This window comes from Phyllobates terribilis, unplaced genomic scaffold (assembly GCF_046119375.1).
Source record: "Phyllobates terribilis strain yellow unplaced genomic scaffold, ASM4611937v1 Scaffold_2__4_contigs__length_985480577, whole genome shotgun sequence".
In the NCBI taxonomy this organism is placed as follows: Eukaryota; Metazoa; Chordata; class Amphibia; order Anura; family Dendrobatidae; genus Phyllobates; species Phyllobates terribilis.
Window position 1 is genome coordinate 75,956,028 of NW_027362762.1, and position 24,583 is coordinate 75,980,610.

The 24,583-nt window shown below is 42.2% G+C and overlaps 1 protein-coding gene across 2 annotated transcripts in view; it reads left to right on the forward strand.

Moving 5' to 3' along the window:
- TRPC6 (transient receptor potential cation channel subfamily C member 6) overlaps positions 1-24,583 on the forward strand; it is a 303,958-nt gene that overhangs the window by 180,430 nt on the left and 98,945 nt on the right. For both annotated transcript variants that reach the window (XM_073662136.1, XM_073662137.1), the window contains exons 3-4: positions 19,119-19,307; positions 23,724-23,888. In XM_073662136.1, coding sequence (XP_073518237.1) covers positions 19,119-19,307; positions 23,724-23,888 — 354 coding nt within the window. The remainder of the gene's footprint in view (positions 1-19,118; positions 19,308-23,723; positions 23,889-24,583) is intronic.

Below are 24,583 nucleotides of genomic sequence, written 5' to 3' on the forward strand. Positions count from 1 at the left end.
TGACGACATCCAGATGAGCCGAGTTCATGTCCAATGAACTCGGCTCACCTCATGCACGTCACTGACAGCGTGGGAAAATTCTCACGCTGAAGCGCTGATTGCAGGAGAATTTTCCCACGCTGTCAGTGACGTGCAGGAGGTGAGCTGAGTTCATTGGACATGAGCTCACCTCATGCACATCACTGACAGCGTGGGAGAATTCTCCTGCACTCAGCACTTCAGCGTGAGAATTTTCCCACGCTGTCAGTGACGTGCATGAGGTGAGCCGAGTTCATTGGACATGACCTCGGCTCATCTGGATGCCGTCACAGCGAGACAGTGAGGAGCGCAAGCATGCCTGCGCTTCTCAGTGTCTGCGGGATGACAGACTGGATGGCAGCGTTCTGCTGCGGTCCAGCCAGTCATCTCGATGTAGCAGAGCTGAAGCTGTCGTGGGAACCATGGAAAGGTAAGGATGAGGTTGGTTTATTATTTTTCTTTTATTGCAGGAGATCGTTGGCTTCAGCTGGAATGGGTGTGATGGTAAGTATGGTTTAATTTAGAACAATAAAGAATTGTGTCTTTATTTCAATTAAAGGACTTTATTCTGGGTGTTGTGTTTTTTTTAAATACTTTACTAGAAATTCATGGCGGTCATGTCTAATACTGGCGTGACCCCATGAATTTTGGGCTTGGGGCCAGCTGATAATACCAAGCTGGCCCTAACCCCTTTATTACCCAGTGAGCCACCGCACCAGGGCCCTGGATGAGTTGGGTACAGCGCCAGAAGATGGCGCTTCTATGAACGCGCCATTTTCCGGGGTGGCTGCGGACTGCAATTTGTAGCGGGGGGGGGCCCAGAAAGCTTGGGCCTCCCTGCGCTGCGGATTCCAGCCCCCAGCTGCCTAGTTGTACCTGGCTGGACACAAAAATAGGGCGAAGCCCCACGTACTTTTTTTTTAATTATTTCATGAAATTCATGAAATAATTAAGAAAAAAAGGCCTTCCCTATATTGTTGTGTCCGGCCAGGTACAAATAGGCAGCTGGTGGTTGGGGGCAGCCCGTTCCTGCCTGCTGTACCTGGCTGGACACAAATATAGTGCGAAGCCCCACTTCAATTTTTTTTAATTATTTCATGAAATTCATGAAATAATTAAGAAAAAAAGGGCTTCCCTATATTGTTGTGTCCGGCCAGGTACAAATAGGCAGCTGGTGGATGGGGGCAGCCCGTTCCTGCCTGCTGTACCTGGCTGGACACAAATATAGTGCGAAGCCCCACTTCAATTTTTTTTAATTATTTCATGAAATTCATGAAATAATTAAGAAAAAAAGGGCTTCCCTATATTGTTGTGTCCGGCCAGGTACAAATAGGCAGCTGGTGGTTGGGGGCAGCCCGTTCCTGCCTGCTGTACCTGGCTGGACACAAATATAGTGCGAAGCCCCACTTCAATTTTTTTAAATTATTTCAGGAAATTCATGAAATAATTTAAAAAAAATTGACGTGGGGCTTCGCACTATATTTGTGTTTAATGGTTTAATTTAGAACAATAAAGAATTGTGTCTTTATTTCAATTAAAGGACTTTATTCTGGGTGTTTGTGTTTTTTTTAACTTTGACTATGGGGTTAGTAATGGGGGTGTCTTATAGACGCCTCTCCATTACTAACCTGGGCTTGATGTCAGCTGGCATTATAAGCTGACATCAACCCCAACCCTATTACCCCCTGCCACCGCACCAGGGCAGCGTGGAAGAGCGAGGCTAAGTGCCAGAATTGGCGCATCCTATGAATGCGCCATTTCTGGGGCGACTGACGGCTGGTGTTTCTAGCCTGGGAGGGGGCCAATATTCATGGCTCCCTTCCTGGGCTATTAATATCAGCCCCCAGCTGTCTGCCTAGCCTTTGCTAGCTATTAAATAAGGGGGGACCCCACGTCATTTTTTGGGGGGGGTCCCCCATTTTAATAGCTAGTAAAGGCTATGTATTCAGCTGGGGGCTGATATTAGTAGCCTGGGAAGCTCCGTGGGTATTACCCCCTTCCCAGGCTTCAAACATCTGCCCCAGCCGTCTGCTTAACCTCCGCTAGAGCCTAAAATTAAGGGGAACCCCACGCCAATTTTTTTAATAATAAATCCTTTATTTTAATACTAAATGACAAGTACAGTAACCAACACTATCACTGTACTTCATATATATGTGACTGACATGTTTCTATCTATCTAATCTATGTGTGAAGCTCTATTCTGTCTGTTATAAATTGTCGGGTACAGATGCTGAATTGCCGGCCGGCTTTTTTAAAGAGACGGTGCATGAAAACACTAATATTTTTTTTGATAAATCCTTTACACTAAATGACAAGTACAGTAATCAACACTGTCACTGTACTTCATATATATGTGACTGACATGTTTCTATCTATCTAATCTATGTGTGATTCTCTATTCCTTCTATTCTAAATTGTCGGGTACCGCTGCTGAATTGCCGGCCGGCTTTTTTAAAGAGACGGTGCATGAAAACACTATTATTTTTTTTGATAAATCCTTTACGCTAAATGACAAGTACAGTAAGCAACACTGTCACTGTACTTCGTATATATGTGGCTGACATGTTTATATCTATCTAATCTATGTGTGATGCTCTATTCTTTCTGTTCTATATTGTCGGGTACCGGTGTATGCCGCTGCTGAATTGCCGGCTTTTCATGTTTCACTGTTGGCACTGTTCCCATCGATTTGGGCAATCACTGTAATGCCACAACCACCATGGCTGTGGCATTACAGTGAGTGGCAGACAATCCCTGCATGATTGGTGCTCTAAATAGCGCCAGACATGCAGGACACGCTTTTGGTGCATGAACAGTTATCGAACATAACCTCGAACAGCCGAATTTTTTGCAAATCGTTCGGGTTCGTTGAACAACTCGAACACCGCCCAAAACAGCTCGAATTTGAGATTGGCGAACAGTTCTAGTCGAACACCGCTCATCTCTACTCCTTACTGCCACAGTAGAAACAGCTCCCCTCGGCTCGGCGAGACTCTTGGAGAGATTCGACCATCTTGGTCTGGTCGACCTGCATAGGTTCGGGCGAGCGTGCCCGGGAAGTGGCTGATTGAGAGACAGGTCTTTGGAAGGTAGGAGCCAGACGAGGAAATCTTCGCTCCCGGGTAGTCTCTTTAGCACGCTCCAGGAAACGGATATCAATCCGGGTAGCTAGCGACACCAGGTCATCCAGGGTGGTAGGAATGTAGCGTCCGGCTAACTCGTCCTTAATCCGACCGGAAAGGCCCTCGCAGAGGATGGACACCAGGGCCTTGTTGTCCCAAGCGAGCTCAGAAGCGAGGGTACGGAACCGTATGGCATATTGGCCCACGGTGAGACTCCCTTGGCGGATACGAAGCAGAGAGGAGGCTGAAGAGGATTTTCGTCCAGGTTCTTCGAAGACTTTCCGGAAAGCAGCGAGGAAAGACGACAGATCGGACACCAGGGGATCCCCTCTCTCCCACAGGGGATTCAGCCATGCCAGTGCTTCTCCAGAGAGGTGGGACATGATGAAGGCCACCTTGGCACGATCGGAGGGAAACTGGTGTGCCAAAAGTTCAAAGTGCAGGGTGCACTGATTTATGAAACCCCGAGCTAGCGCGGGGTCGCCTCCGAAACGAGGAGGTGCAGAAAGCCGGGGACCGGGGCTGGATGCCATGGCACTGGTGGGCAGCGGCGCTGCCGGAGCGGGAGTCGTACTCGCGGCAGACGCAGGTGGAACATTCAGTGTGTCCAGGCGGGAGTTGACACTCCGCAGGTAGTTTAGGATGGTTTCCTGTTGGGATCTCTGACGGGACACCTCCTGGAATAGGTCAGAGAGTGAGGGAGCTTGGGTGCCACCGGGTTCCATGGCCCGAGCAAACTGTTACGGGTCCGGGTGGTGGAACCTCTGTGCTGTGGTGCAAGGAGGGACCCAGAGGGGCGTGACTAAGTATCAACCCGGACCGACCCTGGTCGTACGGCGGCTAACGACTCCGTGACCAGGGGGGGACCGAGCAGAGGGAGCAGGTTCTACTCTGGGGACGACCTTGTAAGAGAGCAGATGACTCCCACGGGTCAGATGGCTGGGACTGACCGGTATAGCAGATGACACAGCAGGCAGGCTGACGAGTGGTCCTGGAGGATGGACTGGTAGACACGGCAGGTGACAGGCAGAAGCCTCCGGGTAGGCTGTCAGGTGGTCACGGCAAGTGACAGGCAGAAGTCTCTAGATGGACGGTCTGGTAACAGGCAGGTAACAGGCGAGCCCTCCCAGGTGAGTGGGCTGACAGACACGGAAGGTAACAGGCATGTAACAGGCGAGCGCTCCCAGGTGAGCGGGCTGACAGACACGGCAGGTAACAGGTGGGTGCTCCCAGATGAGCGGGCTGACAGACACGGCAGGTAACAGGCAGGTAACAGGCGAGCGCTCCCAGGTGAGCGGGCTGACAGACACGGCAGGTAACAGGCAGGTAACAGGCGAGCCCTCCCAGGTGAGCGGGCTGACAGACACGGAAGGTAACAGGCATGTAACAGGCAAGCGCTCCCAGGTGAGCGGGCTGACAGACACGGCAGGTAACAGGCGAGCGCTCCCAGGTGAGCGGGCTGACAGACACGGCAGGTAACAGGCAGGTAACAGGCGAGTGCTTCCAGGTGAGCGGGCTGACAGACACGGAAGGTAATAGGCAGGTAACAGGCGAGCGCTCCCAGGTGAGCGGGCTGGCAGACACGGCAGGTAACAGGCAGGTAACAGGCGAGCGCTCCCAGGTGAGCGGGCTGACAGACACGGCAGGTAACAGGCAGGTAACAGGCGAGCGCTCCCAGGTGAGCGGGCTGACAGACACGAAAGGTAATAGGCAGGTAACAGGCGAGCGCTCCCAGGTGAGCGGGCTGGCAGACTCGGCAGGTAACGGGCAGATAACAGGCTGGCAGGCAGGACGAGAAGTCAGGCTAGCAGCGGAACCTGAGGGCTGACGCAGAGATAAGTAACACTGTGCAACAACTTTGCTCGGGCACCTCCATTTTGGAGGAGGTGCCCTATATATGGGAGGACCCTCGGCTATTGGCCGGGGACTCCTTAGGACGGCGCGTGCGGCCCCTTTAAGAGGGGGGGAGCGCGCGCGCCCTAAGCACAGTGCCCGGGGGACTGTGCGCGCCGACAGCAGGAAGAGAAGGAGCGCGGGGAGAGAGGAGGTGAGAGGGACGGCGTCTCTGCCTGGCAGGAGGCAGAAGCGCCGATGCTACAATATTCACAATTTATCATAGAATCATAGAATGTTAGAGTTGGAGGGGACCTCCAGGGTCATCGTGTCCAACCCCCTGCTCAATGCAGGATTCACTAAAGCATCTCAGACAGATGTCTGTACAGCCTCCGTTTGAAGACTTCCATTGAAGGAGAACTCACCACCTCTCATGGCCGCCTGTTCCACTCATTGATCACCTCACTGTCAAAAAGTTTTTTCTAATATCTAATCTGTATCTTCTCCCTTTCAGTTTAATCCCATTGCTTCTCGTGTTTCCATGTGCAAATGAGAATAAAGCTGATCCCTCTACACTGTGACAGCCCTTCAGATATTTGTAGACAGCTATTAAGTCTCCTCAGCCTTCTTTTTTGCAAGCTAAACATTCCCAGATCCTTTAACCGTTCCTCGTAGGACATAGTTTGCACTCCGCTCACCATCCTGATATCTCTTCTCTGAACTTACTTCAGTTTTCCCAAGTCTGTTTTCATCTATCAGCTGACAAACAGCCAAACACCACACACAATGGTGAACTTAAAAAGAAAAAATATATACAGGTGAACAACACATATAAAATAGACTATAAAAAAGATAATAATTAAAACAAGGATAAGGCGCAAATGAAAACCAGCTAAAAACACCAACAGCCCAACTGATTTCTGCATTTATGCCTTTTTTGTTTAGTTTTTAGTGCCCATTTTTGCCTGCTTTTCAATTTTTGTTATTTGCGCTTTTATAAAGTCTATTTTATGTTGCCTGTGTTTTTTTTCCAATGTTTGTTATTGTATGCAGGGTTTGTGATTTCCTGATGTTTTCAGATGAACCAATTGCGACTTTTTAAAAAAGTCACAAAATTTTTGTTCAAATGTGCTCCAGTTTTCGTCTTGAATCATTTCATGTGCAGTACAGACCAAAAGTTTGGACACACCTTCTCATTTAAAGAGAATGCCAAGAGTGTGCAAAGCAGTCATCAAAGCAAAAGGTGGCTACTTTGAAGAACCTAGAATATAAGACATATTTTCAGTTGTTTCGCACTTTTTTGTTAACTATATAATTCCACATGTGTTAATTCATAGTTTTGATGCCTTCAGTGTGAATGTACAATTTTCATAGTCATGAAAATACAGGAAAATCTTTAAATGAGAAGGTGTGTCCAAACTTTTGGTCTGTACTGTACATCTGAATTTTTTGCTCAAATTTTGTGACACTCTAGCGGAACACTTGACTTTTTGCATTAAAATACGAGAAAAGTTAAAGACAAAAATAAGGAGCATTTTATATTTTGCAAGAAATGTATTACCCATTTACTCAATTTTGAAGAATTTGGCACAGAAAACATCAACTATTACAAGATAAAAAAGAAAAGAAAAGTGGCTTTAAAAAAAAAGTATATGAAGAATCGAGCTCCAAAAAGGTGCAAAGATAATAAAGAAATAGGCTCTTAATTTGTAGCCCTGCTCTAATAAGAAGAAAAACTTTTTTGGTTGACATTTCTTAAAAATATTGTCAGCATGTACCTCAACCATAGTATAGCTATAATAGAATGACAACTATATTAAGTGTATATCATAATACTTTATATTCTGGTATTGTATCTGCACTGCCACTTACTATTCTTGTTCCTCTGGTTTTATGAATGTCAAAAGCAAAGTTCATCATCACTATAATTTCATATCACACGTGAAGTCACATTTTATAACCTGAATTGGTTTTGTACAAATACACTTTTCAACCTTGAAATTGCAACACCAAGAAGGAAAAGTCATGGAATTCTAAAAGTCATAGGATCAATAGACGCATTACTGATCTGCAAATGATGAAAAAATGGAAACAACATTTTAAAAAATATCTCGATTTATTCAGTACGGAGTATGAGCGACACGCGCAAGCTCAGAGCATTAACTGCCATCAATGAGGTTATTAATGGGCGTCTGAGGAATGTTCTGCCGCACTGAATGCACTTGGGCAAATCCACTTTTCTATCACTTTCATATCAGTAACAAGTCTATCCATCTTGTGATTTACATCATTCCGTGACTTTTTATTTTTGGTGATGCAATTTCAATGTCGAGGAGTGTGTGTGTGTATAATATATAATATATATATATATATATATGTATGTGAGTGTGTATAATATATAATATATATATATATATATATATATATGTGTGTGTGTATAATATATGTATATACAGTACAGACCAAAAGTTTGGACACACCTTCTCATTTAAAGATTTTTCTGTATTTTCATGACTATGAAAATTGTACATTCACACTGAAGGCATCAAAACTATGAATTAACACGTGGAATTATATACTTAACAAAAAAGTGTGAAACAACTGAAAATATGTCTTATATTCTAGGTTCTTCAAAGTAGCCACCTTTTGCTTTGATGACTGCTTTGCACACTCTTGGCATTCTCTTTATGAGCTTCAAGAGGTAGTCACCGGAAATGATCTTCCAACAATCTTGAAGGAGTTCCCAGAGATGCTTAGCACTTGTTGGCCCTTTTTGCCTTCACTCTGCCGTCCACCTCACCCCAAACCATCTCGATTGGGTTCAGGTCTGGTGACTGTGGAGGCCAGGTCATCTGGCGTAGCACCCCATCACTCTCCTTCTTGGTCAAATAGCCCTTACACAGCCTGGAGGTGTGTTTGGGGTCATTGTCCTGTTGAAAAATAAATGATGGTCCAACTAAACGCAAACCGGATGGAATAGCATGCCGCTGCAAGATGCTGTGGTAGCCATGCTGGTTCAGTATGCCTTCAATTTTGAGTAAATCCCCAACAGTGTCACCAGCAAAGCACCCCCCACCATCACACCTCCTCCTCCATGCTTAACGGTGGGAAGCAGGCATGTAGAGTCCATCCGTTCACCTTTTCTGCGTCGCACAAAGACATGGTGGCTGGAACCAAAGATCTCAAATTTGGACTCATCAGACCAAAGCACAGATTCCCACTGGTCTAATGTCCATTCCTTGTGTTCTTTAGCCCAAACAAGTCTCTTCTGCTTGTTGCCTGTCCTTAGCAGTGGTTTCCTAGCAGATATTTTACCATGAAGGCCTGCTGCACAAAGTCTCCTGTTAACAGTTGTTGAAGAGATGTGTCTGCTGCTAGAACTCTGTGTGGCATTGACCTGGTCTCTAATCTGAGCTGCTGTTAACCTGCAATTTCTGAGGCTGGTGACTCGGATAAATATCCTCAGAAGCAGTGGAGACTCTTGGTCTTCCTTTCCTGGGGCGGTCCTCATGTGAACCAGTTTCTTTGTAGCGCTTGATGGTTTTTGCAACTGCACTTGGGGACACTTTCAAAGTTTTCCCAGTTTTCGCACTGACTGACCTTCATTTCTTAAAGTAATGATGGCCACTTGTTTTTCTTTACTTAGCTGCTTTTTTCTTGCTATAATACAAATTCTAGCAGTCTATTCAGTAGGACTATCAGCTGTGTATCCACCTGACTTCTGCACAACACAACTGATGGTCCCAGCCCCATTTATAAGGCAAGAAATCCCACTTATTAAACCTGACAGGGCACACCTGTGAAGTGAAAACCATTTCCAGTGACTACCTCTTGAAGCTCATCAAGAGAATGCAAAGAGTGTGCAAAGCAGTCATCAAAGCAAAAGGTGGCTACTTTGAAGAACCTAGAATATAAGACATATTTTCAGTTGTTTCACACTTTTTTGTTAAGTATATAATTCCACATGTGTTAATTCATAGTTTTGATGCCTTCAGTGTGAATGTACAATTTTCATAGTCATGAAAATACAGAAAAATCTTTAAATGAGAAGGTGTGTCCAAACTTTTGGTCTGTACTGTATGTATATATATATATATATATATATATATATATATATATAATATACACAGTGTATATATATATGTGTGTATATATGTGTGTATGTATGTATATATATACAGTGCTGGCCAAAAGTATTGGCACCACTGCAATTCTGTCAGATAATGCTCAGTTTCTTCCTGAAAATGATTGCAATCACAAATTCTTTGGTATTATTCTCTTCATTTAATTCGCTTGCAAGGAAAAAACACAAAAGAGAATGAAGCAAAGATCAAATCCTTGATCATTTCACACAAAACTCCAAAAATGGGCCGTACAAAAGTATTGGCACCCTCAGCCTAATACTTGGTTGCACAACCTTTAGCCAAAATAACTGCGAACAACCGCTTCCGGTAACCATCAATGAGTTTCTTACAATGCTCTGCTGGAATTGTAGACCATTCTTCTTTGGCAAACTGCTCCAGGTCCCTGATATTTGAAGGGTGCCTTCTCCAAACTGCCATTTTGAGATCTCTCCACAGGTGTTCTATGGGATTTAGGTCTGGACTCATTGCTGGCCTCCTTAGAAGTCTCCAGTGCTTTCTCTAAAACCATTTTATAGTGCTTTTGGAAGTGTGTTTTGGGTCATTGTCCTGCTGGAAGACCCATGACCTCTGAGGGAGACCCAACTTTCTCACACTGGGCCCCACATTATGCTGCAAAATTTGTTGGTAGTCTTCAGACTTCATAATTACATGCACACGGTCAAGCAGTCCAGTGCCAGAGGCAGCAAAGCAACCCCAAAACATCAGGGAACCTCCGCCATGTTTGACTGTAGGGACCGTGTTTTTTTCTTTGAATGCCTCTTTTTTTTTCCTGTACACTCTATGTTGATGCTTTTTGCCAAAAAGCTCTACTTTTGTCTCATCTGACCAGAGAACATTCTTCCAAAACGTTTTAGGCTTTCTCATGTAAGTTTTGGCAAACTCCAGCCTGGCTTTTTTATGTCTCGGGGTAAGAAGTGGGGTCTTCCTGGGTATCCTACCATACAGTCCCTTTTCATTCAGACGTCGACGGATAGTACGGGTAGACACTGTTGTACCCTTGGACTGCAGGGCAGCTTGAACTTGTTTGGATGTTAGTCGAGGTTCTTTATCCACCATCCGCACAATCTTGCGTTGAAATCTCTCGTCAATTTTTCTTTTCCGTCCACATCTAGGGAGGTTAGTCACAGTGCCATGGGCTTTAAACTTCTTGATGACACTGCGCACGGAAGACACAGGAACATTCAGGTCTTTGGAGATGGACTTGTAGCCTTGAGATTGCTCATGCTTCCTCACAATTTGGTTTCTCAAGTCCTCAGACAATTCTTTGGTCTTCTTTCTTTTCTCCATGCTCAATGTGGTACACACAAGGACACAGGACAGAGGTTGAGTCAACTTTAATCCATGTTAACTGGCTGCAAGTGTGATTTAGTTATTGCCAACACCTGTTAGGTGCCACAGGTAAGTTACAGGTGCTGTTAATTACATGAATTAGAGAAGCATCACATGATTTTTCAAAGGGTGCCAATACTTTTGTCCACCCCCTTTTGTAGGTTTGGTGTGGAATTATATCCAATTTGGCTTTAGGACAATTCTTTTTGTGTTTTTTTCATTGAAGACAAATTAAATGAAGAGAATAATACTAAAGAATTTGTGATTGCAATCATTTTCAGGAAGAAACTGAGTATTATCTGACAGAATTGCAGGGGTGTCAATACTTTTGGCCAGCACTGTATAATATTTCTCATATAATATATATATATATATAATATTTCTATATTTCTCATATAATATGTACAGTCATGGCCGAAAGTGTTGGTGTCACCCTTGAAATTGTTTCAGAGAATGAAGTATTTCTCCTGGAAAATAATTGCAATTACACGTTTTATTATACATATGTTTATTTCGTTTCTGCATATTGAAACAACACAAAAAACACAGAGGGAAAAAAAGGTAAATTGGACATAATTTCACACCAAATGGGCTGGACAAAATTGTTCGCACCCTCAACTTAATATTTGGTTGCGCACCCTTTGAAATAACCAACTGCAATCAATCACTTCCTCTAACCATCAACAAGCTTCTTACACCTCTCAACTGGAATTTCCGACCACTCTTCTTTTGCAAACTGTCCCCAGGTCTCTCATATTTGATGGCGCCTTCTCCCAACAGCAGTTGACAATGGAATTTAGATCCGGACTCGTGGCTGGACACTTCAAAACTCTCAAGCACTTTGTTTCCATCCATCTTTGGGTGATTCTTGATGTTTGGGGTCATTCCTGCTGGAAGACCCATGACCTACCAGGCAAATCCAGCTTTCTGACACTGGGCACTACATTGCGACCGAAAATCCATTGGTAATCTTCAGATTTCATGATGCCTTGCACGCAGTCAGGGCACCCAGTGCCAGAGGCAGAAAAACCATCCCAAAACATCTTTGAACCTCCTCCATATTTGACAGTAGGTACTGTGTTCTTTTCTTTTTAGGCCTCATTCCGTTTTCAGTAAACAGTAGAATGATGTGCTTTACCAAAAAGCTCTCTCTTGGACTCATCTGTCAACAAGACTCTTTCCCAAAAGGATTTTGGCTTATTAACGTCCATTTTGGCAAACTGCAGGCTAGCTTTTTTATGTCTGTGTGACAGAAGTGGGGTCCACCTGCTTATCCATCATCTGGATTATCCTGCGTTTCTACCTTTCATCAATTTTTCTCTGCCGTCCACGTCCAGGGAGATAAGCTACAGTGCCATGGGTTGTAAACTTCTTAATTTATGTTACACAACATGGACAAAGGAACATAAAGATCTCTGGAGATGGACTTGTAACCTTGAGATTGTTGATATTTTTCAACAATTTTAGTTCTCAAGTACTCAGACAGTTCTCTTCTTCTCTTTATGTTCTCCATGCTTAGTGTAGCACAAACACAATGCAAAGATTGAGTCAACTTCTCTCCTTTTTATCTGGTTTCAGGTGTGATTTTCATATTGCCCACACCTGTTACTTGCCACTGGTTAGTTTGAATGAGTATCACCTTCTTGAAACAAAGTTGTTTACCCACAATTTTGGAAAGCTATCAACAATTTTGTCCTGCCCATTTTTGGGGTTTTGTGTGATATTATATCCAATTTGTCTTTTTTTTTCTCTGTCTTTATTTTGTGTTGTTCCAATACACACAAAGGAAATAAACGTGTACAACAAAACATGTGTAATTGCAATAATTTTCTGGGAGAAATACTTAATTTCAAGGGCGCCAATACTTTAGGCCATGACTATGTATGTATGTATGTATGCGTGTATGTATGTATGTGTGTGTGTGTGTGTGTATATATATACAGTGCCTACAAGTAGTATTCAACCCCCTGCAGATTTAGCTGGTTTGATAAGATGCAAATAAGTTAGAGCCTTCAAACTGCAAACAAGAGTAGGTTTTATGAACAGAAGCATAAATCTTACAAACCAAAAAGTTATGTTGCTCAGTTGAATTTTATTAAATTTTAAACATAAAAGTGTGGGTCAATTATTATACAACCCCTATGTTTAATATTTTGTGGAATAACCCTTGTTTGCAATTACAGCTAATAATCGTCTTTTATAAGACCTGATCAGGCCGGCACAGGTCTGTGGAGTTATCTTGGCCCACTCCTCCATGCAGATCTTCTCCAAGTTATCTAGGTTCTTTGGGTGTCTCATGTGGACTTTATTCTTGAGCTCCTTCCACAAGTTTTCAATTGGGTTAAGGTCAGGAGACTGACTAGGCCACTCCAACACCTTGACTTTTTCCCTCTTGAACCAGGCCTTGGTTTTCTTGGCTGTGTGCTTTGGGTCGTTGTCTTGTTGGAAGATGAAATTACGACCCATCTTAAGATCCTTGATGGAGGAGCGGAGGTTCTTGGCCAAAATCTCCAGGTAGGCCGTGCTATCCATCTTCCCATGGATGCGGACCAGATGGCCAGGCCCCTTGGCTGAGAAACAGCCCCACAGCATGATGCTGCCACCACCATGCTTGACTGTAGGGATGGTATTCTTGGGGTCGTATGCAGTGCCATCCAGTCTCCAAACGTCACGTGTGTGGTTGGCACCAAAGATCTCGATCTTGGTCTCATCAGACCATAGAACCTTGAACCAGTCTGTCTCAGAGTCCTCCAAGTGATCATGAGCAAACTGTAGACGAGCCTTGACATGACGCTTTGAAAGTAAAGGTACCTTACGGGCTCGTCTGGAACGGAGACCATTGCGGTGGAGTACGTTACTTATGGTATTGACTGAAACCAATGTCCCCACTGCCATGAGATCTTCCCAGAGCTCCTTCCTTGTTGTCCTTGGGTTAGCCTTGACTCTTCGGACAAGCCTGGCCTCGGCACGGGAGGACACTTTTAAAGGCTGTCCAGGCCGTGGAAGGCTAACAGTAGTTCCATAAGCCTTCCACTTACGGAAGATGCTCCCAACAGTGGAGACAGGTAGGCCCAACTCCTTGGAAAGGGTTTTTTACCCCTTGCCAGCCTTGTGACCCTCCACGATCTTGTCTCTGATGGCCTTGGAATGCTCCTTTGTCTTTCCCATGTTGACCATGTCTGAGTGCTGTTCACAAGTTTGGGGAGGGTCTTAAATAGTCAGAAAAGGCTGGCAAAAGAGATCTTTAATCCACACATGTGAAGCTCATTATTCTTGGTGCCTGAACTACTTCTTAATACTTTAGGGGGACCAAACAGAATTCTTGTGGTTTGAGGGGTTGAATAATAAATGACACTCTGAATTAACTTTTAACGTTTAAAAAAAAAAAAAAAAAAAAAATTTGCTGCAGTGCATTTCCCACTTCCAGGCTGATCTACAGTACAAATGTCACAATGCCAAGTTAATTCCGCATGTGTCAACCAGCTAAATCTGCAGGGGGTTGAATACTACTTGTAGGCACTGTATGTGTATATATATATATACATATATACAGTACAGACCAAAAGTTTGGACACACCTTCTTATTTAAAGATTTTTCTGTATTTTCATGACTTTGAAAATTGTACATTCACACTGAAGGCATCAAAACTATGAATTAACACATGTGGAATTATATACTTAACAAAAAAGTGTGAAACAACTGAAAATATGTCTTATATTCTAGGTTCTTCAAAGTAGTCACCTTTTGCTTTGATGACTGCTTTGCACACTCTTGGCATTCTCTTGATGAGCTTCAAGAGGTAGTCACCGGAAATGGTTTTCACTTCACAGGTGTGCTCTGTCAGGTTTAATAAGTGGGATTTATTGCCTTATAAATGGGGTTGGGACCATTAATTGTGTTGTGCAGAAGTCAGGTGGATACACAGCTGATAGTCCTGCTGAATAGACTGTTAGAATTTGTATTAATGCAAGAAAAAAGCAGCTAAGTAAAGAAAAACAAGTGGCCATCATTACTTTAAGAAATGAAGGTCAGTCAGTCCGAAAAATTGGGAAAACTTTGAAAGTGTTCCCAAGTGCAGTTGCAAAAACCATCAAGTGCTACAAAGAAACTGGCTCACATGAGGACCGCCCCAGGAAAGGAAGACCAAGAGTCACCTCTGCTTCTGAGGATAAGTTTATCCAAGTCACCAGCCTCAGAAATCGCAGGTTAACAGCAGCTCAGATTAGAGACCAGGTCAATGCCACACAGAGTTCTAGCTGCAGACACATCTCTACAACAACTGTTAAGAGGAGACTTTGTGCAGCAGGCCTTCATGGTAAAATAGCTGCTAGGAAACCACTGCTAAGGACAGGCAACAAGCAGAAGAGACTTGTTTGGGCTAAAGAACACAAAGAATGGACATTAGACCAGTGGAAATCTGTGCTTTGGTCTGATGAGTCCAAATTTGAGATCTTTGGTTCCAACCACCGTGTCTTTGTGCGACGCAGAAAAGGTGAACGGATGGACTCTACATGCCTGGTTCCCACTGTGAAGCATGGAGGAGGAGGTATGATGGTGTGGGGGTGCTTTGCTGGGGACACTGTTGGGGATTTATTCAAAATTGAAGGCATACTGAACCAGCATGGCTACCACAGCATCTTGCAGCGGCATGCTATTCCATCCGGTTTGCGTTTAATTAGTTGGACCATCATTTATTTTTCAACAGGACAATGACCCCAAACACACCTGCAGGCTGTGTAAGGGCTATTTGACCAAGAAGGAGAGTGATGGGGTGCTACGCCAGATGACCTGGCCTCCACAGTCACCAGACCTGAACCCAATCGAGATGGTTTGTGTGACTACCTCTTGAAGCTCATCAAGAGAATGCCAAGAGTGTGCAAAGCAGTCATCAAAGCAAAACGTGGCTACTTTGAAGAACCTAGAATATAAGACATATTTTCAGTTGTTTCACACTTTTTTGTTAAGTATATAATTCCACATGTGTTATTTCATAGTTTTGATGCCTTCAGTGTGAATGTACAATTTTCAAAGTCATGAAAATGCAGAAAAATCTTTAAATGAGAAGGTGTGTCCAAACTTTTGGTCTGTACTGTGTATATATATATATATATATATATATATATATATATATATATATAATATGTGTGTGTGTGTGTATGTATGCATTGTGGTAGATCGGCTCACTCTCACTCAGCTTTACACGGAGGTAGACACTGCAACACTGTCTCTTTAAATTCTTCCCTGGTTTATTTTACAGGTTTCATAAACCATGGTGAAGTAAAAACAAATATGGTACTTTCGGCAAAACATGAAAACAAACAAAACAAAGTGGTAACACAATGCTCAGTCCTTGTTATAGCGGGGATCCGCTCACTCAGAGTTTAGCAACTCCACCCGGTTCAGGTTAGCTCAAAACAAACATCTCCTATCTGGAGTTAGGCTCTCCAGACATACTGAACACTGAATGCATTAACAGACCGACTATTTAAACCTTAGACCACACTCTGGGGTGGAGATATGGTGAACGACCTCCCACCCGCCTTATGGTTGTTCACAAAAATCCAGCCCTTTTAAAAAGGCTGCTTAACCCCTTCCAACACTTAGTGTGCTGCTGGAGCAAAACTTCTGGGTTTCAAATCACTGAAGCTAATAGCCTCAGTGAAACATACCTCACCTCCAGCATTTTTCCAGTGACTTTGTCACAGTATATAATATAATTTTAGTTCATTAGACCATAAACCCAACCCAAAAAAGGAAACAAAATAAACAATTTTCTCCAGGGTTAATTCCTTCTACCCCGGTGCCCTTTTTTCTTACGGGCGTCCGTATCTAACACCACAGCTCATCCCATTCATTTTCATTATAGTCATCGATTTACAGTTTCAGAAATTCTTATTATAATGATCCAATTAATTGAATACCTTTTAAGAACACAATCAAATCTGGCAATGATCCAGTTCTTCTTCCTATCTCCGTATTAGACAGAAAATAGTGAAAAATAATTGCAGACCACTCGCCATTTAACCTATTAAGGTCTCTCTCTCCTCCTCCTTCCTATTTATTACTAGCGACAAACCTTTCCAAAGAGTTTTAATTGCAGATTTCTTTCTGATTTGTTTTTATGTCATTTGAAAATATATAATTTAGCATGCCAAGGTCTGTGCCCGTGCATAAAATATCACTAACTGCAGAACTCCGGGTTCTCATCTAAGACTCATGTTTATTGCACTGTGAAGCAGTCATTACGATCAATGCATATTTTTTTGTATATATGGCTCATCATGGCAGCCAAGGTGGAGGAAGTTTGTTTCAGAAGGTCATTCATGTCTTAAATAAACCTCCGAACACATAAGAGAGGATTTTCCAGTTATAAAATAGTTCATTTATATGCAAACACGGCTTAATGTTTGCATTGGAATTCATTGCCTGCTAGATACAGTGTGTTAATTATGTCCGGATCAGAATGTAATTACTGGTGGGGATGTAAGGGGCAATATGTGTTTTAATAAATGCAGGAAAAAATCCTGTAAATCTAAAAATTACACGGGGGAAAAAAAATTAAAATTACAGATTTTGAATTATTTATTTTATAAAGGCATCTATTGAATAAAAAATTATTTCAGTTACAATGGGAGGGATGGAGGGAGTTCTTTTAAAGGGAACCTGACAGTGGATTAATGCTGCTCGATGTACAGGCAGCATGTATCGAGTACCAGCTGTATGTTTTCTGTCATATATGTTTGACTCTGAAACTCTGTGGCATCAAAGAAAAAAACTATTTAAAAGCTGCCTGGGACTGAGCTACATGGGAGACTACTCAGACTTCTTATCGCCTGCTGCCCTGAGGTGACAGGTCTCTCCCTGCATGCATAGGAGAGACCTGTCAGTCACTGGCAGTGGGCGGGAAAAAGCGGCATATAAAATATTTTTTTTACTGAAACGCCGCAGCATTTCAGAGTCAGACATACATGACTGAAATCATGCAGCCAGTGTCTGATAGATGCTGCCCGTAGATCAGGCAGCATGTATCAGTTATCCGGTTCCCTTCTATAGGGAATCTATCTCCAGGTTTTTGCCACCTAATCTGAGAACAGCATAATGTAACACTGCAAGCTGAAGTAGTCTCTATGGGCGCTGGATGAAAAGGTTTAGATCGTCATCAATCGGGTTGATGCAACTAATTTTTATTGTACGATATTTCAACGTGTTTTGATCTTCACACCAGGAATAGTGCATGCCTGAAGAAGGTTCCTGAAATGAGTATCAAAATGCAATATCCTGCAATAAAGTTTGTTGCATCTGCCTGATTGATAATGATCTAATTCTTCACACGAACCTCTCCACACGGCGCTCATAGAGAGAACTTCAGTGTGCAGTGTTAAATTCCCATATCCTTCTTCTTTTTCTTTGGTAACCTTGGATTTGGTCATTTAGACAAACAAGTGGTCGAGGAGGATCCACTGTACACTTCATGTTATCATATCCATAGTGCAATGACACTTCTTCTACTCAATTCTCTTATACACACACAGAATCACAATAGCGAGTGCCTCCCCATCTTCATTTTTTTTTCTCCATATCATTATGAAGGGGCAGAGACCCTGATTACAGTTATGTGTCACTTTCTGAGGTGCTTGCTGTAGTTTTGATTAAAATCAATTTTATAAGCAGGGGATTAACACTAGAGGACTAGTAAACCTGCTGCTGGGTAGTCCTCCATATTAATGACCTCTTTATAACCCCGCCCACAACACTGATTGGCAGCATTCTGCATATGCACAGTGTACACAGGAACCTGCCAATCAGTGGTGAGGGCGAGGGCTATACACAGCCCAGCATTCAGAGAACTGAGATCTGCAGCAGAGAAAACTGGGATTTTGTCATAACTACAGCAAGCAGCCCAGTAAGTGACTTATCGCTGGAATGCTGCTATTAGATGGTGTAGCAAAAATACAGTGACCTATTCCCTTGAACCTTTCAACCTCAATATTACAGGGGGACACTGATTGGGAGATTCCTCTGTCTACCCCAGTTAGTTTGCACTTAGGGAGTCCAAATACTTACAGGTGTTTCTTACCTTACCTTTCCTTTTGACTTGACATATCCTGGGGTGAGTGGTGGATAATAATCAGCTTTGAAAAAAAATAAAAAAGTGTGATACTCTGCCGGGAGATATTAATGTACATATGTGGCCACCCAGTGGTCATGATGTGAATTTCGACCTGTTAAGGGTCCTGCTAACAAAATTCTTGGAAAGGTAAGAGTGGACACATCTGTGGTTAGCGCTGACTCCTAATATCTGTTTGATTTGGATATTTATTAAAATCAATTACATGAACACATGGGCCTTTTCATTGAGTTCCTGGCATTGAGTGTCAAATACAATTTTTTTTTTAATATTTAGTCTTGTTTTTAAAACCTTCTCAGCAGTCCCTTTGACTAAACTATGTCCAATAGGAAAAGGGCAAAAAAGAAACACCAGAACAGAAGAAGCAATGATAAATGTAATAGTCTATATGCTTCATTAGGAAAAAAGAAACCCATTTTTGAGCATTTTGAAGCCCCGGCACACTGGATGAGCAGGAACCTTTGATGAATTGCCCTGATGAATTCCGCATGTTCCGACTATTTATAGTCATTCTCCGATATGTTTTACATGTTTTTTAGAATGACTACAAAAAATTGTCTATGCAATGCAAGGACTTTGTTGTTGGACTTCTTGATTTGTGCAGAAACACAGAGGAGGTGGAAGCGATATTAAATGGTGATGTAGACGTGACCCACAGCTCTGGAGAAGCTAGCGGCCGGCCGAGCCTCTGCCGATTAAAGCTTGCTATTAAGTACGAAGTTAAAAAGGTAGGAGTATTGCTTCTTCACACCTAAAACAATTATTGTGCAGTTTTAGAAGGAACATGAGGTCTAGTAATGGTAACTGACTATTGTCTTCTAGGCTGATCGCGATCTGGTTGTCTTCTCATAGTATTGGCTCAAGTTGCCAAGTTGGTAGTTTAATTAAATACCATCTTCTCTCGTCCAAGCGATGACCCCGATACATGGGCATAAAACGACCCTAGTTCAGTCCACATGTTATCATTGACATACAGGTGCTTCTCACTAAATTAGAATATCCTCAAAGAGTTAATTTATTTCAGTTCTTCAATGCCAAACGTGAAGCTCATCTATTATATAGAGTCATTACACATAGAGTGATCTATTATATAGAGTCATTACACACAGAGTGATCTATTTCACGTGTTTATTTCTGTTAATGTTGATGATTATGGCTTACAGCCAATGAAAACACAAAAGTCATTATCTCAGTAAATTAGAATACTTCATAACAGCAGCTTGAAAAATGTTTTTAAAATCCGAAATGTATGTTCAGTAAATGCCCTCAATACTTGGTCGGGGCTCCTTTTGCATCAATTACTGCATCAATGCGGCAATGTGGATGGAGGCGATCAGCCTGTGGCCCTGCTGAGGTGTTATGGAAGCCCAGGTGGCTTTGATAGCAGCCTTCAGCTCGTCTGCATTGTTGGGTCTGGTGTCTCTCATCTTCCTCTTGACAATACCCCATAGATTCTCTATAATAGATTCTCCATGGGGTTAAGGTCAGGCGAGTTTGCTGCCAATCAAGCACAGTGATACTGTTGTGTGTAAACCAGGTATTGGTACTTTTGGCAGTGTGGACAGGTGCCAAGTCCTGCTGGAGAATGACATTTCCATCTCCAAAAAGCTTGTCGGCAGACAAGGTAAGACGCTCCTGGCGTTGTCTATTGGTCATGAGTGGCTTGACACAAGGAATGTGACACTTGTAGCCCATGTCCTGGATACGTCTGTGTGTGGGTGGATCTTGAAGCAATGACTCCAGCAGCAGTCCACTCCTTGTGAATCTCCCCCAAATTTCTGAATGGCCTTTTCTTAACAATCCTTTCAAGGCTGCGGTTATCCCGGTTGCTTGTGCACCTTTTCCTACCACACTTTTTCCTTCCACACAACTTTCCATTAATATGCTTTAATACGGCACTCTGAACAGCCAGCTTCTTTAGCAATGACCTTTTGTGGCTTACCCTCCTTGTGGAGTGTGTCAATGACTGCCTTCTGGACATCTGTCAAGTCAGCAGTCTTCCCCATTATTGTGGAGTCTACTGAAACAGACTAAGGGACCTTTTAAAACGCATCGGAAGCCTTTGCAGGTGATTTTTGTTAATTATTCTAACTTACTGAGATAATGACTTTTGTGTTTTCATTGGCTGCAAGCCATAATCATCAACATTAACAGAAACAAACACTTGAAATAGATCACTCTGTGTGTAATGACTCTGTATAATATAGGAGTTTCACTTTTTGTATTGAAGAACTGAAATAAATTAACTTTTTGATGATATTCTCATTTTGTGAGAAGCACCTGTATGTGGTACATTGGAATATAAATCCTTAGTTAAAACTTTATGGGGTACATAGTGCACTTATTTTTTAGCTTGAGCCAATACATGAGCTGAAAGTCACGCCATATGTAATGAACTATTAAAGGAGTTGTCTTTGGATTTGAAGAACTTAAAGTAGATCTATCATCTAATTTTGCAATGCAAACTGTATATATTATTTAATAGATCTCTAAGACCTGAGGGTGGTTTACTTCCTACAAAAATCCAGCCCATCAACCTGTTTTTTAAAGTTTAAACTCAATCTGCACCCACCTTGCCTGATGAACTGCTCCTCAATGTCTCTCCTCCCTGCTGAGATCTCACACTGCTCAGTACAAGCTGCAGCTTTCAGGCTGGGTGGACAGAGACAGAGACTGAATACACTTGGATTCATTAACTTCTTTCTCTTTTTTTGACTCCTAAAATGCTTATTGTAATATCAAAATTATGCAGCCATTCTGAGATGGATATCCAAAGTAAGTAAACCAGTCTTATTAGGTCTAAGTAATCTACTTATTCATGTATGCACTTCCCATATCCTCCCATTAGCTTATTTTTTTTATAAAATCTTGGCTTCCCTTTAAAAAGGGCTTTCTATCATCAGAAAATGACTTCTTGTTTAAGTAAGATTTTTGTGTTAAATGTATGTTTTTATTACTGTATCTTAATCTGTGTTAAAAATAAAAATATATCTTTAAATTTTTAAACTGGCCACTCTAACTAGACTCTAATTTCCTTTTGTTTCAGAAATAATGCATGTACATTAGCAGCAATGATCAGAATTTGAACCTCTCTGTTGTATTGAAGCGTCTAATGAGCGTGTGCAAAGGTCAATGTGAAGGAAGAGGGAAGCAGAATCAGTTGTGATATCTCATGTTATGAGCTGAACATATAGATGTCACCTGTTATTGTAATCTTATGTTTGATAATAAGAAGCCTTGCTGAATACTGTTCCTGAAAGAATAGGGAGTAGAGTTGGGTGGATTAATTAATGGGACTCCAGTCCATCAACCAGATCATTAGTCTTTGACTGCTGGACAGGAGGCCTGCAAAGCTCTTACCATTTTGGATCCTTGGAGAAGGCTTTTGATTACACGCACAGATGACATTTCATCAGCCCATCTAATGAAAATTCCATCTCTAACAGGGAATAGGAGTCTAACAAAGCCCCAGTGTCCAGTGTGCAATTTACAAGATTACTATTTTTTCTTGAAGATTTTTCTATTAGCATATGTAAAGAAAGAAAAAAGCCAAATGAAAAAAACAAACACATGTTACACAAAAGCTCGATTTAAATAGGATGCTTCACCAAACTTTTCATGTTGAACTTGACACAGGATGTAATTGTGGCTGTAATGCTGAATAAAACATGTTCTCTGGGGGCGTGTACTTCTTCTCCCTGTATGACACTGACCAATCATAAGCAGGCAGCAGCACGTAAAGAAAAGAACAACATTCCCACACCATAGCTTGGAGCAGGTTTCTCCGTGTGTGAGATGTAATGATACAGCTCTAATCTCCTGGTCTAACCTCCTGCATGAGTCAGTATGCGGAAAGAAGCCGTGCAGCTGAGTTTAGCTGTGCCACATTACAAACCCATCTATCATCTCTCCTGATTATTAAGTAAGTCCGTAATCACAGTAATGTCTCCTGAGCAAAATCAACTAGTAATTGCTCTTCAGTGAGATCAGGGCTGTCACTACATCTCACACAGAAGCAGTCTCTTCTGGGCTACTCTTGTGTGCAATGTAATGAGACCCCGTTCTAATCTCACTGCAGAGTGAATACAAGTTGAGCACAACAGACTTAAGTGTGATACTGACACATGGACACATCTCTGGATTGCAGTGTGGGGGATGGCCAGTACGACAGAGGTGATCGTGCTTGGAGGGGAGGAGAGCTGATAGAAGAGTTTGTAATGTGACACAGCTAAGCTCAGTTGTGCCGCTCCTACCTCCATCGGGGACTTTATCTGATAGGTGTTAGTCATCTGTGCTTTCTAATCATGCAGGAGGTTAGACCAGGAGATCAGAGCTTTATCAATACATCTCACACATTGAGAAACCTACTCTAAGCCATTGTATGGGCGTATTCTTCTTTCCTTTTGAGTGTTGCAGCCTGCATATGATTGGTCAGCATGTAGCAGGGGGAGAAGTACACATCCCGATTGCAAACTGTGTGATTACGCCCACTTGGATGTAAAGAAAAGTTAACTCATTAGGTGCCAAATACTTTAATTGTTAATTTCTCCGAAACAAAGAATCGAAATTAGAATAAAAAAAAAAAACTTTTATTTCATCGTGCAGCCACTATTACATTGTGTGTCCAGTTAAGCATGAGAAAGGTCCTTTTTAGCATTAAAGGTCCTATTTCCACAATAGGTCATTTTTTTATGGTAGCTTCCCTTTAAGTTTTTGATAACTAAAATATCAATGCCCTATACAAAAACACAGCAAACACGCGTGTTTTAGCCGTTGCATTTTTACTGCCAAGAAATGCAGAAATATTTCTGCAGCAAATACTTAACGTATGCACGTACCCTTAGTGTATTTTGAACAAAAGCCTTAAATATGATGGCTATAGGATAAATAAACTGTTTGTATATTTATTACTTAGAAACTGCCTACATTCATCTCCTTCAATTCTTTCTAAAATTTAGCGACATGCAGTCCAATGGAGACAAAACCATTACCAATACGCAATGATGAACTGCTGAGTATCGTACTTGGCTTCCTCGATTAAATATGGGAAGTAGGGAAATTGGAGGCATTGAAGATAAATTCATATTTTTTTTAGTTATGGTAATAAATATTGTATTTACATAAATATTATTTTCATTTTTTAGTTTGTGGCCCATCCCAATTGTCAGCAGCAGCTTCTTTCCATCTGGTATGAAAATCTATCAGGTTTGCGGCAACAAACCACAGCAGTAAAGTTTCTGGTTGTGTTGGCTGTAGCAGTCGGGTTGCCGTTTCTGGCAATGGTTTACTGGGTCGCACCATGCAGCAAGGTAATGCACTAATATAATAAATGCTTCTCAAGGGGGAGATTAACATTTTTAACATCAGGTTCCTTCCTTTCCATAAAAATATATTCCTACTTTTTTAATCAAATATCATATTGTCATGTCCAGTTCACTCCCAGCTATATAACGAGGTGCCACATAAAACTACAGATCTCACATGTGTGTCGGCATTTGATTTTCTTTTTTTCCTTATTCGGCCCGGGCCACCATGATGACTTCTCCTGGCTACTTCTTGCCTCCCAGTTTTCTTTGACTCCTAACTTTTCCAGGAAATTTTTAGCCTTCGTGCTAAAACAAGCTCCTCATAGTGCACCATGCTGCGCCCCTGACTGTAATAATGCCACACTCTGTGCCACCAGAAAACCATAATGGGGCAAACTTTGACCCATGAATATAAAAATTCTTCAAGATTGGTTCTCTGAATTTAGAATAGTGCTACATACTGTAACGCCCTGAAAACAGTTATACCAATATGTCCCTAAAAATGGTACCACATACTGTCCCTCCTGAAATAAATAATGCTGAATGCTGTGCCCCTGAAAACAAAAGTGCCACACTATGTTCTCTCAGAAATAAATAACATTGTACACCATGTCCTGGTAATAAATAACGCTCTACCCCATGCCCCGGCAATAAATTACACTGTACACTATGTCCTAGTAATAAATAACGCTCTACCC